Here is a 19,948-nt window from a genome sequence, read left to right as displayed (position 1 = left end):
GAGTGAGGTCAGCTTAAAAGAAACAAGAAAAGCAGGTGCGACAGCAGATACGAGATAAACGTCCTCAAGCAAATATCCGGGGGCAGCCTGTACTTTCAAGGTTCTGGGTGAGGGCCACTCACTGAAGCAGGAACATCAGCAGAATATATCCAATACGTGAGACTTAGCCTAACAAACAGCTGTGCAGCGACTAACGATATTCCGAGGGAGCAGAGAGCAGCCCCCTGGATCTGGAAGCTCATCAGATGCTCCCAGCCAGGCCATGTGTTCTGTCATTCACAGGGTCTCACAGGTTATCAGCTTCAGAAAAGGCCACCTGGAGACGGCGATAGAGAAAAAGTAACGTCACTGCACACCCCGCAAGATCCACCCCTTCTACCCAAAGGGGCAATGGCTGGCCCGGTTTTCAAGCACGGCTTCTCTTCCAGTCTGGTCTAGCCTCTGCAGGTGAGCGTGACAGGGGGCCAGGTCACAGAACTGCACCCGAACTGGAGTGGACACTTGCTCCCCAAGGTTCTTCCAAATTCCCACACCGCGGCCTCAGCCTCGGTCCCTCCTCAGATTCGTCCTGAGGTGCCCTGCGGGCTCATTCCCTGTCACTGTGATGAATCCGGAACCTGCTGGCTCAAGCTCAGGTGGCTCCCGGTGATCCTCCCCTGAGGACACGTGCAGTGCCATCTCTAAACGTCACACTTGGGCTCTGTGCGTCCCGACCACGGAGATCCAGATGAGGAGGAGTCGAGTAGAAACCTCCCTCCAGTGGCCGCTTTCTCAAGGTCACACTGAGCATCCAGTTCTTGCCGAGCCTTCGATGTGGAGGGGAAGGCCAGAAGCCCCGGGTGGAGCCACTGATGCTGTTCTCAGTGTCCTCCTGACAGATTCTCTTTGACCAAACCCTGCTCAGGCTCCCCCGAACTTTTCAGCCAAGTCCTCTTCCGAGTTCCTCTCTGCTTTGTCCAGTTTTAGCACGAATCCTGCTAAGTCAGCTTAACCAGAAGCCCCCACCCTCAGTATCCGATCACCTTCCATATCCGATCAGGTTCCTCATCCACCCGATCCTCCAACCCAGGAAGGATGTCTGACTTCACTGGCCTGCCTTTAGCAAGGATCCTGCTACACTGGTTTAGCCAGAAGCCCCCCAACCCCGAGGTTTCCTCTTTATGATTTTCCACCCATTAGGCCCCACCTGCTCCTTGGCTGTAAACCCCACTTGTCCACACTGAGTTCAGAGTTGAGCCAGTTTTACACAGAGGCCTCTTCCCCTATTGCAACAGCTCCTGAATAAAATCTGTTTTCACCACTTCAACTCTGTCCAGCTCTGGCTTTTCTCTGACTCTCCTTCTACGGGACAGAGGCCTGAGGTGTCCTGAGGCTTACAAGGGACTTCATAAAATAATACAGCTAAAATACATTTAAAGGAAGAGTGATTAATAACCACTTAAGTGTTATTAACAGAAGAATAAAATAGGACTTCGGGTTTTACCCTTGAGTTTACTGGGGAAGCCACAGGAAGGATCATAGAGTTTGTCAGGGGCTTCCCTGATGGCTCAGATGGTAAGGAATCTGCCTGCAATGCAGGAGGGTCAGGTTCAATCCCTGGGTCAGGGAAGATCCCCTGGAGGAGGGAATGGCTACCCAGAAGCAGGCAATTGGAAAGAAGTTTTATCACCTCCCTCATGGTGTTAGAGGACTCCTATGCGAACGTGTTGCCTGCGGGTGGTGCTTGCAGGGGACCTTAGAAACAATCTAATCCGGTTCCCTCGTTTTCAGGCTGAGCGGATAGGCGTCCAGAGGGGTTGTGACACACTCAAGGGTGGCGGTGTCGGAAGTGTCCACCCCAGTGACCAGCCTGATGGCTGGCCTGCGGGTCACCCACTGACTGTGCTCAGCAGGGGAAACCCGCCTAGGCCGTCAGCCTGGCCCTGTGGCTGCAGTCCCTGGCAGGGGCCGTGCCCTTGGGGGTGGAGGTGAGGCAGGGCGCGTCCGCGGGCCTCAGGCGCACCTCGGGCAGCGACCTCTGGGTGCCAGCCGCGACGAGGCGACGCGGGGACCCCCGCTGCCCCAGGAGCCCCGAGCTGCCCCGGGCCCGGCCACTGGGCTGCAGGCGTCCTCCGGGGCCTAAGATGGGGCTGATGTCGGCCACACTGAGCGGAAAGCTGCCCGACTCCAGCCCCGTCCCGGAGAGGGGCGTTGGCTCCCGGGGGGACAGGGGCGCCCCTTCGGTGGTGGCGCTGAAGTACAGCGTGGAGCCGGCCTGCCCGCCCCCGGCTCCCGGGTGCCCCCTTGCACCCCTCGCCCCCGGGGCGGCCCCGGCTCCCTCCTCTGAGCCGCCCTCCAGCCGTGCAGCTGACGGCTGCTGGGCTGGAGCTCTGTCAGGACTCTCGCTGGCAAAAGACAGGTAACTTGAGGTCTCATCAGCCTCTGCTTTGGGGACCACTGGAAACTCAGAGTCTTCCTCTGAGGTTAGAGGGTCCTGGGGTGATGAAGGAGGCTCCTGCTGCGGGGGTGGGGGCGTCCTCCGCCCCCTGAGGTGTTGGCTTAACCCCCACTCAGGGGAGCAAAAGTGGGCCAGGCCCTCTTCTCCAAAGACTGCATTGATCTTTGACACGTTCCCCGTCTTTAGAGCGAGCTTCACCAGCAGCCAGTGGTGGCGGCTGAGGAAAGAGGCCTCCCCCTTCATCTGGCTTTCCAGTCCAGTCTCTGGGGGCCCCCACTGTGGGCTGGGGGGCTTCCCCAGGCTTGGGAGCTCATTGCTTTCCTCTGGGCAGAGCCCCAGGCTGTCTGGTCCCTTCCTGGCTGGGTCCAGGGCTTGTGGAGAAGTGTCTTCTTCTGCTTTATCACCCTCTGTGGGGCCACAGGACGTGTGTAAACAGCCCCGCGAGATGTCTGTGGATTTCGGATGCAGCAGGCTATAGTAAACAACCAGCGAGACAGTGCCTGCAGAACAAGGGGGGAGAAAAAAGCACAAGGTTACGTTCTTTGAAGTCCTGCATCCTCCCTGTGGTTTGCAGAATTCCGGGTTCTCCAGTTTTGAGTCGAGTAATATCATTTGGGATCCAAAATAGGACTCTTGCTGGAGCATCAGAAGTGGATATTTGGGGGAATTTACGTATGTTCCAGCTCCAATAGGGCTTCCCAGGTGGTGCTAGTGGTAAAGGATTCACCTGACAATGCGGGAGACGCAAGAGACACAGGTTTGATCCCTGGGTTGGGAAGATCCCCTGGAGAAGGAAATGGCAACCCATTCTAGTATTCTTGTCTGGAGAATTCCATGGACAGAGGAGCCTGATGGGCTACAGTCCACAGGGTTGCAAAAGAGTCAGACACAACTGAGTGACTGAGTGCACATCCATACCCACACACACAGTTCCAATAAGCTGCAAAAGAGCAGGGTTTAAATCTTAGAGAGTTTATGACTTCTTCCTTGAAGGACGCTCCAACTGAGGCCTCTAGGTGTGTGTGTGCGTGTGTGTGAGACAGAGAGAGAGGTTTGGTGGAAAAAGTAATTTCACTTTCAGAAAACCGGGTCAAATATGCAGAATGGAGCCATCTACATACAGATTGATGGATTCCAAAGCGAAGGGACAGAGAGATAATCATTTCAAAAACAAGACCCAAGCAGAGGTTGAACATACCCATCAAAACCCCCATATCAAGGAATTTCCACGAGCAGCAACAGAACTTCCTTTGTGCACAAACATCTGAATCACATTGTTGTCAGCTTCATTTATTTTGATCAGAAGTGTTGACTGCGGCAATAATTTATTTAGCAGAGCATTCCAGTAATCCTCCCACGTTATTTCCAGTTTCCTGTTGTACTGGACCAAGCTCTGGGTTTCAGGGAGCTCATAATAAACAGCGTGAAGCCTGATATGGGGGCGGGGGTTGGGGGGTGGTGTGAGTTTCGGCAGGGCCAGGAAACGCAGTAAGGATGCAGCTAGAAAGAACCCAACAGACGTTCCCTCGCCTGCTCTCAGCATCTCTGGGGGAATGGGGTCAGAACTCCTAATGGAGGGGGACCCAGTGTTGTCTCTGCAGGGGGCACGGCTCAGGCCATTTCCTCCCAGTGTCCTGAGTCCTCACAGTCAGTGGGCAGGAGGTATTGTCCCCCTTCTCCTATGAGGAGCCCCCCGAGACCAAGAAAGGGGAGCTGACCCCGTCTGCACCCCATCCTGCCAGTCGCAGGGCTGCGTGTGTTCAGTGAAGACAGACTTTTCTCGAAAGCCTGCTGTTTAACTAGTTTCTTGGTTGCAGCCCCAGGCTGGCATGCAGTAGGCACTCAATAAATGTTTATCCAGGCAGCTCAAGATGGAAGCCGGAGCTGCTGCTTTACAGCCTGGGCTCCACCTCCCCACTGAAGACTCTAGTCCAGGGCACTGGACAGTCGGGGGTTCCACTGCCCCCCGAACCTGGGGGGAAGGGCCAGCCGGCCTGGCTCTGCCTGAGCCCCTCTGGCCTCACCAACAGGCCACCCCTGGGGTGGCCCCTGCTTGGCTTGCAGCTCTGAGCATGGGTGAGCTAAGGAGAAAAAGGCCGATCCAGGCCTTCATGCCCAGAGGTGGGGGGGGCAGCCTGGCCACCCTCAGCGCAGGGCCTGGCCCTGGTCTCCACCCAGCCGCTCTGAGCCCCAGTTCCTACCCCTGGGGTGAGCTGACCGCAAAGAAGCAAGTTGCGGGAGGCAGGTGGGGGACGGAGGGGCAGCGAAGGCACATCGGGCCTCACCGATCAGAAATCCAGACAAGACGCCTGTGACGGCCCCCAGGCTGGTCCACGAGGCCCCCTGGAGAAAGTCCGTCGCCAGCAGCACGAGGATGGTATTTTCGAGCAGCATCACCTGTGGGAACAGGAGAGTTAGCACGCCCGGGCAGTGCACGCAGCCTGGGCAGGCTCCTGCCCCGTGATCTCCTGCAGCCCCCTTCAGGACTGGGGGCTCCCACTGCTGACCAGGCCCCCCTAGCAGCAGGGCAGGGCCGAGCGAGCCTCTCCCGCCAAGGGGGCCCTCCCATTCTCACCGCAGCTCGCTAAGTGTCTGCAGAGGCAGAAACGCACAGCAAAGGGAAGAGCACAGCTCACAAGGCTGCAGGGGTCCCTTTGGTGAGTCGGGTGGGGCTGACAGGGACTTCTATTTGCTACTTTATCTGTTGCATAGTGTCATGTTAACTGTATACACCTTAGTTTAATCATGCGATAATTAAAAGTATCTGCAGTGACACTTGATTCCAGTGAGTCACAAACTTTCATAACAACTTCAGAATGTTTTTTTCTTTTCCCCCAAATATTTGCCCAAGACACCCATCTCCTCCCGTCCCTGGACACCAGAGCTCATGGTTCTTGGTCTTCTGGGCCTGTACTGAATAATCGCCAGCTTCCTGGTTCTCCAGCTTGCGGAGGGCAGACTGTGGGACTTGGTGGCGCTGTAACTGCACGAGCGAATCCCTATAACAAATCTCTTATGTATCCAGACACGTCTCACTGGTTCTGTTTCTAGTGGTTGCATTTGTCAGGCCCTCCAGAGAAAGAGAACCAACAGGATGTGAATGCAATCACTTTCCACTGACAAAGATGCTCTTCTGGACCAAAATTGACTCAGATGGGCTCCTCTGAGCGCTCTTCTTGGCCTAAAACAACTACAGACCTGAAGCAGAAATGACTGTTTGAAACCAACACTAACGTCATTTCTGATAGCTCAAGCCTGCATCGCTAGAGTGCTGACCCAGCCCCAAAGAAGTTCCTGCCTGAGAAAGCTCGGTGCTGCCCGGAGAACTTACTGTTTGTTCTGGGAAAAAACCTGGTCATAAGGCAAGAGCAGCCCAGACCCCTCCACGTAGGGAAGCTACTTTAGAAAGCCTGCAATTATACATATTTTCTCTGCTCCTCTGCAATGTCAGTCTTTTACCGCCCAGAGCTGTCTTCTCCAGGACCTGAGAACCAGCCCTCGGAAACACAAACATCCCAGGAGACGACTCTCCCAGCTCTGTATGTGTATTAGTTGCTCAGTCGTGTCCGACTCTTTGTGACCCCATGGATTATAGCCCGCCAGGCTCCTCTGTCCATGGGATTTTCCAGGCAAAAATACTGGAGTGGGGTGCCAGTTCCTTCTCCAGGGGAGCTTCTCGACCCAAGGATTGAACCCGGTTCTCCCACACTGCAGGCAAATTCTTTACCATCTGAGTCACCAGGGAAACCCAGCTCTAAAGTGTGTTAACACTGCCCCCCCGTCATGAATATGTGGGACGTGTGTGAACGACCCAGATGGTGTGTGGTCACTCCCCGACCTTGCTGGAGAGACCACACTGTTCCCTGCCCCCTGTTCCCCCTTTAAAACGTGCAGTCGCCTCCGCATAAACGGAGGTGAGGGGTCAGTCCATGCAGGACCCCTCTCCTTGTTGGAGTTGACTTATCAGCATCTGTGTCCCTTGCCTTTCCTCCGTGTCTGGATGTGTTATCTCAGCACGGTCCACATGCACTCTCCCTTGGGCGCCCCATGGGTTCCACAGCCTGCATTGTGCTTCTGCGGCTTCTCCCCACTCGAAACTTCTCCAGTGTCTAATTTCTGCCTCTCCGGCTTGATCGCTCTGAGCCCAGTGGTCTATGACTAAGATGGCTGGAAAGAAGGAAGTATTTTTCCCCTTCCTTGTATGTGTGCATGAGTGCTCAGTCACTTCAGTCATGGCTGGCTCTGGGCGACCCCGTGGACTGGAGCCTGCCAGGCCCTCTGACCATGGGATTCTCCTGACAAGAATACTGGAGTGGGATGCCATGCCCCCCTCCAGGGGATCTTTGGGACCCAGGGCTTGAATCCGAGTCTCTTGCTTCTCTTGCATGGCAGGCAGATTCTTTACCCAGCGAGCCAACTGGGAAGTCCCCCTTCCTTGCATAACGGCCCTTCAAACTCCCGGGACATGATCTGTGACGAGGGTGTGAATGAGACAAAAGCAAACAGAAGCAGCAAATGTGAAACGCCTCCTCATTTAGTTCTGCTTTTCAGGGCGCCTCTGGACACCAGCACGTGAGCGTGATGCTCCCACAAACGGACAAGGAAATTCACCCTCTTTCATTCACAGTGCGTGTGGGCTGGGCTCCACCACACACCCAGCCCTCAGCACACAGTGTGAGGGGCCTGGTTACTCCCAGTTTCCAGATGTGGAGACTGAGGTTTGGCGTGACTCACCCAGTATCATGGGTCCTCTGTGGGCCTGTGGCCTCGGGGGTCAGCGAGCTCTATGGGGCTCTCCTAAACCCGGAGGTGACCATGCCGTCACCTGCCCTGGACTGGAGCTCCCTCCCCGGCTTTTCCCTTCACTCTGGTCTCCATTCTGAAGCACTGGCGCCTCTGAAAGTCTCAACTTCTATTTTTGGTAAAGGCCACTCTTGGTTGCTTGTTTCAGCCCAAGTTTATTATTTTATTTACTCTTCACAGGGACCCTGAAAAGTAGGTAGGTCTTAACATTATTCTCTCAGTGACACCAAGAGGTGAGATTCTGATGTGCTGATGAAAAAATAGGTCCAGAGAGTCTAAATTCTCAGTCACAGTTGGTAACATTTAATGACAGAGCCGGGGTCCCGTGGAAGCCGTCTGGTTCCAGAGCCTCAGCTCTGAAGCTTGTGGCTGATCCCGGGTCTCCTTTGCCTTCTGCGATACAGCTCAACTTCCTGCCTCTCGTCAAAAGTGTCCCTGGTCATCCGAGCAGGAAGTGATAATCCTATGAGATTCAGACACTGCTTTCTCTGCTGGCATTGGTCCACATTCTGCTTCTTTATTATTATTTGGGTACAAGCTTATTTCCTCTAATGGACTAGAAGTTGCCTACAGATAAGCATTATGTCACCTTTGTGTTTTTCACACTACCTATGACCACAGCTGTAACTCAGCAATTGAGTTGATTGACAGTGATGTCGCGTATGTGACAAGGAATAGAACTGTGATTATGTTTATCAGATGGGCTGATGTAGAGAGTCGCTGAAAAGCATCACCAAATACACCACAATCCTCACTATGGTAACTGTGTGGAAACAGACATCAGGTCACTACTTTCAGAGACCGTCATCTCTGCTCAAGATTATGATTCCTTTTAGAGTTTTCCCTAAAATCAAGCTATTCCTTCATAATAGATACGTGTGCACAATTGCACACAGGCACACACACACATGCACGCCCACGTTCCACGTACACAGTAAAGTTAGGATCACTTGCCGTGTAGAACGTGGCCATCCTGTTTCTGGAGGGGCTGTCCCAGAGGTTGAGGTAGCACAGGATGAACACAGCACCCACAAGCAGGTTGAAGAGCCTCCAGCGGCAGGTGCTGTCCACGATGTCACTCTGCTGAGCCACGAGCCAGAAGGTCATCACCAGCCAGTGGGCACCTGGAGAGAGCAGCCCCGGGAGTCAGGGCCCAGAGAGGGGGCAGGGCTGGGGGAAGCAGGAGGGGTGGGGCAGGGACTCGGAATCTGGGGCCCATAACTCTCCTCCCTGCTCTGATTGCGTGTGACTCGGCATCCAAAACGTTTGAAAATCCAGGAGAGATCCGAGGGACACAAAACATTTGCACGTTTAATGTCACATGAGCCTTCGTGCATTCCTCTCTCCCTGGACACTCAGGGCATCCCTCCACATTCCTGAACCTGGGCTGGCCGAGACCGCTTTGCCGGGCAAAATTCAGCAGAAGTCGTGCTGATCCAGGTCTGGGCCAGATTTAAGAGGACTGGCCGCTCCAACCGCCTTGCTCTTGGAACTCTCAGCTGCCGTGTCTGAAGCTAGCTGCCTCGCCTGAAGCTAGCTGCCTCGCCTGCATGGACAGGGTGGAGGGGCCCCGGGTGCAGGATGTCTGAACAGCCAGCCCAGGGGAGCCCCTCTGTGAGTCCAGATACCTGCGAGCCTACAGGGATGGTGCAAGGACCCTGCAGGCAGGAACCCCCAGCGAACCCCGGTCAGCCCTCAGAAGCTGGGTCGTTGCTCACCAGTGGTTCTTTTTCAGGCATTAAGCTCTGGGGCTGCTTGTTGTGCAGCAGTAGACAGTCGGGACAGAAGCTCAGCTTACCTGCGACAACCAGCACCCAGGCGCGGAAAGCCCAGAAGAAGAGAACCAGGCTGAGGACACGAGCCCCGACCATGCCCATCCTCCAGAGCTGCTGGCAGCCGAGGGCCGTCCAGGGCGTGGAGGGGTGGTCCAGCTTCACGGAGTGCAGGGAACGGGTGTAGCACACCAGGGCCCAGGAAAGCGTGGTCCAGGAGCACAGGGCACTCACCCCTGGAAGGCAAGCGGGAGCCTAGGACCACTAACCAACAGAACCTGCCTTCACAGAGGGCACCGCCGCCTCCATGCAAACACGCAGGCCTGTCTCCTTGCAGAAGAAATGAGGATTTGGGTACTCCTCCCCCCCAGGTGGGCTGGGCTCTCCGTGGGTTCATGCTTAAGAAAGAAGGCTCAAGGGCTTCCCCGGTGGCTCAGTGGTAAAGAAGCCATCTGCCAATGCAGGAGACATGGGTTTGACAACCCCACATGCTAGGGAGCAACTCAGCCCGAGCACCATGGCTACTGAGCCTGTGCTTGCGAGCCCAGGAGCCGCACCTACCGAGCCCACCTGCCCCGACTCTGAAGCCCCTTCCCCTGGAGCCTGTGCTCCGCAACAGGAGAAGCTACTGCAATGAGAAGCCCGCACCCCACAACTAGAGGGTAGCCCCCACTCAACGCAACCAGAGGAAAGCCCACACAGCAAAACGAACACCTGGGGCAGTCAATAAATAAATAAAATTATTAAAAAAAAAAAGCAGCCCAGCCACTGCCCCTCGAGCACCTCTGGTTTTTGACGAAGCAGCTCTTAACAGCTCTGAACGTGGTATTTCATCTCAGTTGTACTTTGCAGTTCAATCCATACAAGTGCATGTATGTTGTATCCAACTCTACAACCCCTGGTGAGCCATAGCTCGAAAGGCCCCTCTGTCCGTGGGAGTCTCCAGGCAAGAATACTGGAGTGGATGGCCATGTCCTCCTCCAGGGGAATCTTCCCGACTCAGGGATCAAACTCACGTCTCTTCCATCTCTTGCACTGGCAGGTGGATTCTTTACCACTTGTGCCACTTGGGAAGCCCTCAGTCCATACAAAGGAGGTATAACCAGATAAACAAGACCAGAACATTAGGGGGGTGCCAGGCCCAGAGGAGACACCCTGAGCCCTGGCCTGAGTGCCAGTGCCTCTGCTGGCGCCCGAGGTGTTGATCCCATTGCTCTCAAGGGGTGAGGCTCAGGCTGCACGGAGTTAGTCCCGGGAGAAACGGACACACTGATCTCACAAGGGGCAGTGCTGGCCTCCCCAAGGTGCTTTCAGGGTCCTCTCACCACCTGCAACTTCCCCCTCACGGGCCAACCCCCACGAAGGAAATCCACCCCCTGGGAACTCACCACCCCAAACAAAAGCCAGTTTTAACAGTCACCTTGGGCATCGTAGGTAACATCCCTGGTGGCTCAGACGGTAAAAGAATCTGCCAGCAATACAGGAGACCTGGATTCGATCCCTGGGTTGGGAAGATCCCCTGGAGGAGGACACGGCAACCCACTCCAGTATTCTTGCCTGGAGAATCCCATGGACTGAGGAGCCTGGAGAGTACAGTCCATGGGGTCGCGAAGAGTCGGACACGACTGGGTGACTCACACTTTCACTTTTGAGCACTGTAGTGAGCTTGGGCTGCCCTAACTCTCCCTAACAGGGGACAGCTTAGGTTGCCAGGGTTTGCTAAACAAGGCGTTAGCTTCTGTCCCCCATGAGAAGTCAGGCAGCCTGCGGTTGGCGGTGGAAGTCACTCACCTGGCACGGGAGCAGTGAAGTCAGAGGCGAGGAAAATGTATGTCTGGACCAGCAGGTGGGGCCCAACCTGAAGCAGGGCTTCGAGGAGACGCAGGGCCGCCAGGTCCGCTTCCCACAGCAGCAGCCGGGCCTGGGGGGCGGCCTGCCCTTCCTTCCAGAGGCCTGCGGACACAGCATCCCAATGCCTGGGGCGGAGGGGGGCCAGGACTCAGAACTGCACTGCGAGGGCTCAGTCAGACCCCCCTCCTGGCGTATCATCTAGAGACCGAGAGCCTTCTAGGGCCTAGCCCACCATGTCTGCATCCCCGGTCCCTGAGCCCTGACTCTAGGCTGAGGGTGGCACTTCTGGTCCCCTGCCCAGCGGACCTCAATCTGCCCACAAGTGGAAGGGCCCCTGGCTTGGGAGCTGGGAGCAGACAGGTTTGCTGGCGGCTCTCTCTGAGCCCTGCAAATCTCGAGCTAAGTCTGAGCCCCGTCCCCGACCCTGGGGCCTGCAGTGTCAGTCACTCAGCCGTGTCCAACTCTGTGTGATCCCCATGGACTGTAGCCCGCCAGGCTCCTCTGTCCATGGGATTCCCCAGGCAAGAATACGGGAGTGGGTTGCCATGCCCTTCTCTAGAGCCTCTCGTGATGGGAATTAATGCAGTCCCGTTGGACGGCAGGAAGGGCAGGGGGCTACTGGGGGGTCTGCAAGACCAGGCGGGCCCAGGCACAGGGACACACTGGCTCCTCCTGGGGGGCCACCTTCCTCACATCCAGGAAAAGGAGTCAACACGAGAGAAAAAAAAAAGTCAGTAAATGTTCCTGTTTCATTCTACTTCCGATAAGCCCACCCTCGAAACCTTTCCTGATGCTTTAGTCTCATGCAAGCCGACCGGAGATGCCACGGACGACCGTCCTGTGCCACCTGGATGGTCGTGCATGTATAAAAATGTCACTGCAGGCTCTGAGGACTTCAGGTTTTCACAGCAATTTCCCCCTCACCCCCCCAGGAGCAGGAACAAGGTGATCCCTACACCTGCTTGCAGCGGGCGGCAGGCGTCCCTGCCAAGTCCATGGGCGATCACAAACTTCAGTCCTATCCAAATTAAGAAAAACTGGAAATCATTTAAATTTACCGATTCCTGAACCAGAGCTGGGTGTGCCTTTCAAGTCACCCCAAACGCCCTCTCCCTCTGATCTCTGGCCAACGTTTCTTCGGTCAGAACAGGAGGGGGTCCTCTTTGAAATGTTCTTAATCAGGGTACCGAGAGCCCAGGAAAGGGGCTCAAGAGAAAACAGCTTTCCTTTTTCATGACTTGGATCCCAGAGTGAAGTGATTTCTCACTGAGTCTTTGAAGTTGTGATCTCTGACCCAAACAGAATGTTAAGAAAAAGCAGATGAAGCCAAACCCGTAGCTGCCCTTCGGGTCCTGAATCCTCAGTTCTGGGGACACCCCAGCCCCCCTTCTACCCTCCCAGCTGCCCCCGTTCATTCAGCAGGCATCTTTTTGGTCTGCTCCCACCTGCTGGAGACTGCAGAGGCTGCAAATGAAACCGAAGACCTTCTCTAGCAGCCCAAGCTTCAGTCATGGAAAGAATGCCACACACGCGTACGAAGTTTTAAGCAGGAAGAAAGATGCGCCTACACGAGAGGGGTGTGAGAGGGGTCCTGGGGAGAAGCCACGGTGGCGGAAAATGCCCAGTGGCACAGTCTTGGTCCCTTCTCCCCCAGGCCCTGGCAACCACCGTTCTAATTTCTCTCTCTGGCTTCAGTTACTCTAGGCACCTCATGTAAGTGGAATTATACATGTGTCTTACTGCATCATGTCCTAGACTTATCCCTGTTGGAGCATATTACAGACTTTGCTTCTGTTTTCCATTGCATGTATAGACCACACTTTACTTATCCGTTCACCTATTAACAGACACTTGGGTTGCCTCGCGTTTTGGCTATTGTGAATGATGCTGCTACAAACACTGGTGTACAACGATCTCTTCAGTACACTGCTTTCAACTTGTTTGGATATTTACCCAGAAGTAGAATGGCTGGATTACATGGTAATTCTGTGTTTAAGTTACTGAGGTAAGACTATACTGTTTTCCAGTGCCTACACCATTTTACATGTTCACCAACAGTACACAAGGGTTCTAATTTCTCCACATCCTTGCTAACATGTTATTTTCTGTTGCTTTTTTTTTTTTTTTTCAGTGGGGGATAGTAGCCATACTAAAGGGTGTGAGGTGGTATCTCATTGTGGTTTTGATTTGCATTTCCCTAATGGTTAGTAAAGTTGAGTATCTTTTCATGAGCTTATTGATAGGAATGCATATTACAAACTTTTAAATGTTAAATTGATACCCATCGATATTAAGCTTGCCTTACATATCCTTAAAGTTCATCTCAACTTTCTTTGTAATAATTTTTCCCTCCCACTAAAGAAACATTTTTAACCCAAAACACAGGCTCAGGATGAGATGGATTACGTATTCTTCTATCATCTCATGCTTAGTTTACAAATGCATTTACAGGCTTAAAATTTTTTTTACTCATTGGTAACATATAGCATTAGAGTAGAAATATAAAAACAAAATAGAAAAATGTAACTGACTTTGTTTAAACAAGTAATTACTAATGTCAAGTTCTTTTGAACAGTCAGACTTAACATTATCTGTATTATTTGGAATTAAAAAAAAAAAAACATAGGACTTCCCTGGCAGTCCAATTGCATTTCCAATGCTGGGGACACAGATTCAAGCCCTGTACCTGGTGGGGGAACTAAGATCCTATGACATGTGGCCGGAAAAAAGAAAAGAAAGGAAAACATTTATGTTTTGCACTTTCCATAAGCTGCTTTATGTCAAGAAGTTTTTGTCTAATTGGCTTCTCTGCACTTGGTACAGTCTTTTGCATTATATCGAGCCACATGTGTGCTAGGTCATTCAGTCACGTCTGGCTCTTTGCGACCCCATGACCTGTAGCCCATCAGATTTCTCTCTTCATGGGATTCTCCAGGCACGAGATGGAGTGGGTTGCCATTTCCTCCGGCAGATCTTCCCAACCCAGTGATCGAACTGGGTCTCCTGCATTGCAGGCGGATTCTTTACCGTCCAAGCCAGGATCCCTTTTTAAAAAGGTCCGTCTAGTCGAAGTTATGGTTTTTCCAGTAGTCATGTATGGATGAGAGATGGACTATCAAGAAAGCTGAGCGCCGAAGAATTGATGCTTTTGAATTGTGGTGCTGGAGAAGACTTTTGCGAGTCCCTTGGACTGCAAGGAGATCCAACCAGTCCATCCTAAAGGAGATCAGTCCTCGGTGTTCATTGGAAGGACTGATGTTGAAGCTGAAACTCCAACTTTGGCCACCTGATGCGAAGAACTGACTCATTGGAAAAGACACTGATGCTGGGAAAGACTGAAGGCAGGAGAAGAAGGGGATGACAGAGGATGAGATAACTGGATGGCATCATCTACTCAAAGGACATGAGTTTGAGTAAACTCCGGGAGTTGGTGATGGACAGGGAGGCCTGGTGTGCTGCAGTCCATGGAGTTGCAAAGAGTTGGATACTGAACTGATAGAGGATTGAGCAAACAGAGTTGCTTTGGCTCCACCTACAGGCGCTTTTACTGAACTGCAGTTTGCTGAGAGGTTTCTTGACTGACCCTGATTGGGAGTCCATTACAAAATTCCGTGTGGATTTGCTGAAAGACAATTCATTATCCAGTGTCTTCTTTGTGAAAGCCAGATATGCTGGTTGCGGGATGAGAAATAGATTTGTGTTCTACTTTAACTTCCAAAGCTTTCTTCTAAGGAAGTAGGTTTCCATTTGTTTTTTTTAAACACAGAAACACTGCAAACCATGGAGCTTCTTATGTTAACAAAACTCAGACCCAAATTTGTGGTTCATCTCGAGTAACTGCATTTTGCCATTACCTTCTTTTTCAACACTCCCTTCCATTTCTTGAATGTTCTCACTTTTCTTTTTTCTTGTCCTTTTAAATTATATATATATATTTTTAGTCACCTTAACTGATTTTTTAAAATAAGAGATATAGATGACTAGTTGTTTTTCCTAATTTCTAATCTTCATGTCTCTCTTCACTTATTTCCATTTTTAAAAATGTATTTAGTATTCATGACATCATTGGAGAGGCTTGGGGAAGATGAGTAGGGGGTCAGTGTTGGACACCAGCGTGGAAGTGGACACGTAAGCCTGACCCTGTCCTACTTCTGAAAAAGGTACTGGATCAGATGAGCCAGAGAGGACCCCAGAAGGCAGACTTATCTGAATTATTCAGGAAGCTTTCCTCAAGTGACTGGCATGGACTTCACTCTTCTTCTGAGCTAAGACATGTTTGCTTAGGGGAAAGCTGATCCATTTTTTCAAAAGGTGATCTGTCTTTCAGGTCACAAGATTGTTGGCTATAATGTACCAGCTGGTCCCCAGAAGGACTCGAGACTTTAATGGTTTTCAGACCAAGCTGGGCTGAGAGAAGCATCTGCACACGTGAGTAGTGCCCACGACAGGCTCCAATCCCCCCTGAGCCAGAAGGAAAAGCCACCTCTGCTCTCTCCCCACTGGTCAGAATCTCGTCTTTTCAGAGAAACCACACAGCTTGAACACAATGGCCCATCATTAGGCTAAATTGGTGTGGCTGAAAATGCTTTAGGTGCCTTTAGAGATGGAGGGTTCCAGCTCAGAGAACCCCAGTGAAATTTGGCTAGCTGCATGATATCTTTATAAGAAGCACCCTCTGGGGTATTCCCTGGCAGTTCAGTGGTTAGGACTCCAGGCTTTCACTGCAGAGGGCCCAGGGTTCGATCCTTGGTCAGGGAACTAAGATCCTACATGCCTGGCGGAAAGGCCAAAAAAAAAAAAAAAGCACCCTTTGCCTCCAACTTGAGATTCACTCCCTCATCAGAGTCTGCTGAGATACCATAAAACTCACTTCAGTTCCTTTAAAGAAAGCCTTGGGCTACAGCTTGAGGGCATAAAATACCCAGCAGCACCGTCTGAGATCTGAGACGGCCTTCCCACCCTCGGCGCCTTCCTGTACGCTGAGCTAAGGGGCTGCACTGGTCTGGTCTCCCGCAGGCCAGTCCGCTGAGCACTCGCTTGTTCAGGCTGCCTTTTATGGGAAACTTTGGCCCTAGCACTCAAATGGTTTCTTCTTGCAATAAAAGCTTAATGCAAATGTCACCATGGAGCCTACTCCACTGCTTCAATCTGTGCCACCCTCCTGGGGTGAAGGGTCGGCGGTTCACATGGGCCGCCCCGAACCAACTCACTTTCTATGGCTCTAATGGTGAGACCGACTGAATTGAAACAAGAGCACATAGGATTCGGTCCAAGTCATGAAAAAGCTTTTGAAGGGTCAGAGATCCTTCTGGAAGGAGCCCCCTAAGGATGTTCAAGGCAGTTTAGGCTGGGTGAGGGGAGTGGCATCAGAACAAATGTGCAGAGATGAATGCGAAGCCTCTCCCAAGCCAGCACGTTTGTGACCCTAAGGATGGAACACCTATGTGCAGAACGACTCTCCTATCTCAGTTGTGAAGTCACCCAGCGGGGTGAAAGGGGCTGTCTGTTCTTACCGCTTCCACACGCCGAGCTGGAGGAGGTGCAGGACCACCAGCGAGCAGCCACCTTGACGTCCATCTTCTCGGAACCAGAGATAGCTCAGGCCCTGGACCAAGAAGCCAGGCAGAAGCACTGAGAGGGCCAGCCAGGCCCAGAGGAGCCGGCCTGTGGTGAGGTAGTAAACCATGGTGCAGAGGCCTGGGGCCGAAGAGGAACAACCAGAGGGTTAGTGGGAGGCTGGGGGTGGGGGGCACCCGGGCAACGCTGCATCCCCAGAGTTGGCCGCCCAGCCCGGGAGCCGGCAGAGCCCACAAGCAGCCTAGATGGGAATGAGGTTGAATGGAAAGGCCAGAGCTACCCAAAGGATCAGACACCATGGTCCGAGAACGAGACTGCTGGATCACATAGGGCAGAGTGCAAAAACACTGGGTACTTAGCACGTGCTCAAAAATGTAAAACCTTCCCTCTGGGGACAGAAGATCCTAAGATAGGGTCAGGTTTCCCAGGTGGCTCAGTGGTAAAGAATCTGCCTACAATGCAGCAGACACGGGTTTGATCCCTGAGTTGGGAAGATCCACTCCAGTATTCTCGCCTGGGAAATCCCATGGACAGAGGGCCTGGCGGGCTACAGTCCCTCGGGTGGAAGAAGGGTTGGACATGACTTAGCGACTAAACAGCAACAAGAAGACAGGGTCAGGTAGTGGAAGGAGCCTGGCCAATCGAATGCTGATCTGCCCTCCCTGATGAATGACAGTAGAGGTTGGTGCCCAGGACTACTAGGTGCTTAGGATTCACAGGAATCGTTTGATATGACTGTTGCTTGGGTTTCCCAATGTTAGAGTTTAATACGAATTTATGGGCGCATAAGGCTGTGAACTGCAGCAGCAAGAGGGTACCAGCCCCGGGTACAGACAGGAGCCCTGCAGGTCTGGACTGAGAAGCCCTGGCTTGGGCAGCACCTCCTTGGTCCACAGGCTCTGTGCTGTTGAGTCGCTAAGTCCTGTCTGACTCCTTGAGACCCCATGGACTGCAGCACACTAGGCTTCTCTGTCCTTCACTATCTCCCAGGGGCCTGCTCAAACTCCTGTCCGTTGAGTCAGTGATGCCATCCAACCATCTCATCCTCTGTCGTCCCTTTCTCCTCCCGCCTTCAATCTTTCCCAGCATCAGGGTCTTTTTCAATGAGTGAGCTGTTCACATCACATGGCTGAAGTATTGGAGCTTCAGCTTCAGCATCAGTCCTTCCAATGAATATTCAGGGCTGATTTCCTTTAGGACTGACTGGGTGGATCTCCTTGGTTCGGTCCCCTGCTCTAATCAACCGGCACACACAGCAAACCAGGGTCTCCCAGGCAAAAAGCCTCAGGTGGAGTCACAGCCTCTCCAACCTGAGGAATGCCCAAGCCCTGGCTGGCAGGGAAGGAGAAGGCTGGTCCGAGGGATCTCCTGGAGTGGGTGCTGGGGCTGGGGTCCTGTCTCATCGTAGCCCCGCTCAGCAGGAGCGGGGGCGCTGGCCCCGGGCGGGAGTCTAGGGGCGGGTCTCAGCCTGGCGCCTCCTTTGTGCACCTTAGAAACCTCAGGGGAACTGCACGGACCGCAGTTCATAAGGGCCCCGCTAACACAAGGGACGGCAACTCGTTCCCAGGGGTCAAGTTCAGGGTCCGGCACTCAAACGTGGTGCGAGCTGGGAGGGGCGAGGAACCCTGGGGGTCTCGAAGCTGGAGCCCCATCAAATCCACTCCGCATCCGCCATCCGGGGGGACCCCGCGGAGGAAGAAGCGGCTGCAGGGAGCGGGGCAGGGAGGGGCGGAGGCCTCGGCGCCGGCACCGAAGGAGTTACGCGTTCAAACTGGAAAGGCGCGAAACCGCTCCCCGCGCTCGCTCCGCCGCGGCTGGGGGGACCGCGCTCAGCACTCGGCCTGGGGGTCCCCAGTCGGCCGCCTCCGGCCAGGAGCTGAACTACCCTCCAGAGCTCCGCGGACGTCGGGCTCGGTCCCACCCCAACCCGGCCCCAAACGGCTCCCCGCGCCGCCCGGACCCCAGGCGGGCGAGGGAGCGGGCAGGGGCGAACAGGGCGCGCCAGGCCCGCGTGCAGCGCCCCGGCCCCGCAGCACTTGGCCGAGTCCGAGAGGCCTTCTGGAGGGCAGGAGAGGGTCAGACTCCCGGCGAGGATCGCCCGTCCGCTGGGGACGAGGCCTGGGGCTGGGGATCGGGGGGAGGATTGAGCATCCGCAGGGGAGGGGTCTCAGGCACCGGGAGGACCGTGCGTGCAGCGGGGCGGGGGTCCATGCATCCTCCGGGGGATTTACGCCTCCCCGGGAGGGTCGCGCGTTCGCGGGGATCCCCGAGGGGCTAGGTGGGGGTGTGGGGTGCCCAGGACTAGCACTGGCGCGCAGTGCCGGGGTGCAGGCCGCCGCCGTGGCGGGGCAGGGGTGAGGGTCCCCGGGCGTCAGGGTGGGTCGGAGGGGCAGCATGGCCTGCCCCGCACTCACGCGCGCTCTGCTCGGCCGCCAGCAGCAGGGCGGACAGGCCCAGGACCCCCGCGTGCATCCTCCGCGCCGCCCGCCCGCCTCCTGCGCCCCCGCCCCTTCCCCTCCGGCCGCCCCGGGACGGGGAGGTTTCCGGCCGGAGACCCCACTGCAGGTTGCGTTTGGGCTGGGCTCTTCGGCTCAACGTTTTTTTCCCGGGTTTCCCTCTGGTTTTTCCCGGGTAACTAGACGGGGCGGAGGGAGGGAAGAGAGGCAGCTTGAGTGGTCTGCTTGCCGAGTCAGGTAAAGCACCGACTACGCCCGGCCCCTGGATGTGCGCAGCGGCGGTCCCCCTGCCCTGGGACAGGACTCGGTGAGTGTTGGGGCCGCGGAAACCGGCCCCCGCCTGGAGCCGCTGAGCGGCAGTCTGGTGAACCACTGGTCTGAGAGCGCACGGGCGTCTGTGGGAGGAGCTGACTTGGAACCGTTAAGGAGTCTTTTCAAAACCCTGGAGGGCATGAAAGCTGGCATCTTCCCCGTTTCTCACTCTTAAATCCATCACGATCTCTGTACGCACAAGTTTGTTTTTTTTTTGTTCCCCCACATGGACTTGACGGTTAATCAAGATTCCCACGTACAAAAAAGTGAAGCTGCTCTTTGGAAACACCTTCTGCCACGTGGTACGACCAGTCTTGGCCTTCCGCAATCTTCAGAAATTGAGAGCAGAGGAGAGATTCAGGCAAGGCTTTACTGGGGCTCCTGCTCCAGCCGGAAGAATGTGTGTGTGTGTGTGTGTGTGTGTGTGTGTGTAGCAATAAGGGATTCAGGCAAGGCTTTACTGGGGCTCCTGCTCCAGCCGGAAGAATGTGTGTATGTGTGTGTGTGTGTGTGTGTGTGTAGCAATAAGGGATTCAGGCAAGGCTTTACTGGGGCTCCTGCTCCAGCCGGAAGAATGTGTGTATGTGTGTGTGTGTGTGTAGCAATAAGGGAACTAGCTCCCAGAAGGGTTAGGGTTGGAGCAGGGAGCTTCTTCCTTATTTGGGATGAGGGTTGGGGTGGGGTCAGGCTGGAGGGGTGGCTTAGGTGGTTCGCCCACCTTTTTGTGGTGTTGAGTGCAG

General features: G+C 54.3%; 1 protein-coding gene across 1 annotated transcript; it reads right to left on the bottom strand.

Annotated features, from left to right (window-relative positions):
• Window positions 1-1,903: 1,903 nt before the first annotated feature.
• XKR5 (XK related 5) lies at window positions 1,904-18,912 on the bottom strand. Its single transcript, XM_055416254.2, has 7 exons — window positions 18,855-18,912; window positions 16,377-16,560; window positions 10,804-10,988; window positions 9,039-9,248; window positions 8,195-8,364; window positions 4,723-4,834; window positions 1,904-2,937 (listed from the first exon to the last, which is right to left on the bottom strand). The coding sequence occupies exons 1-7, from the start codon at window positions 18,910-18,912 to the stop codon at window positions 1,904-1,906; spliced, it is 1,953 nt and encodes a 650-aa protein (XP_055272229.2).
• Window positions 18,913-19,948: the final 1,036 nt, after the last annotated feature.

Source organism: Moschus berezovskii, chromosome 26 (assembly GCF_049115385.1).
Source record: "Moschus berezovskii isolate FMDL1 chromosome 26, NW_MosBer_1.0, whole genome shotgun sequence".
In the NCBI taxonomy this organism is placed as follows: Eukaryota; Metazoa; Chordata; class Mammalia; order Artiodactyla; family Moschidae; genus Moschus; species Moschus berezovskii.
The sequence above is the reverse complement of the archived record's forward strand: the minus strand, read 5'-3'. Positions and strand labels throughout refer to the sequence as shown.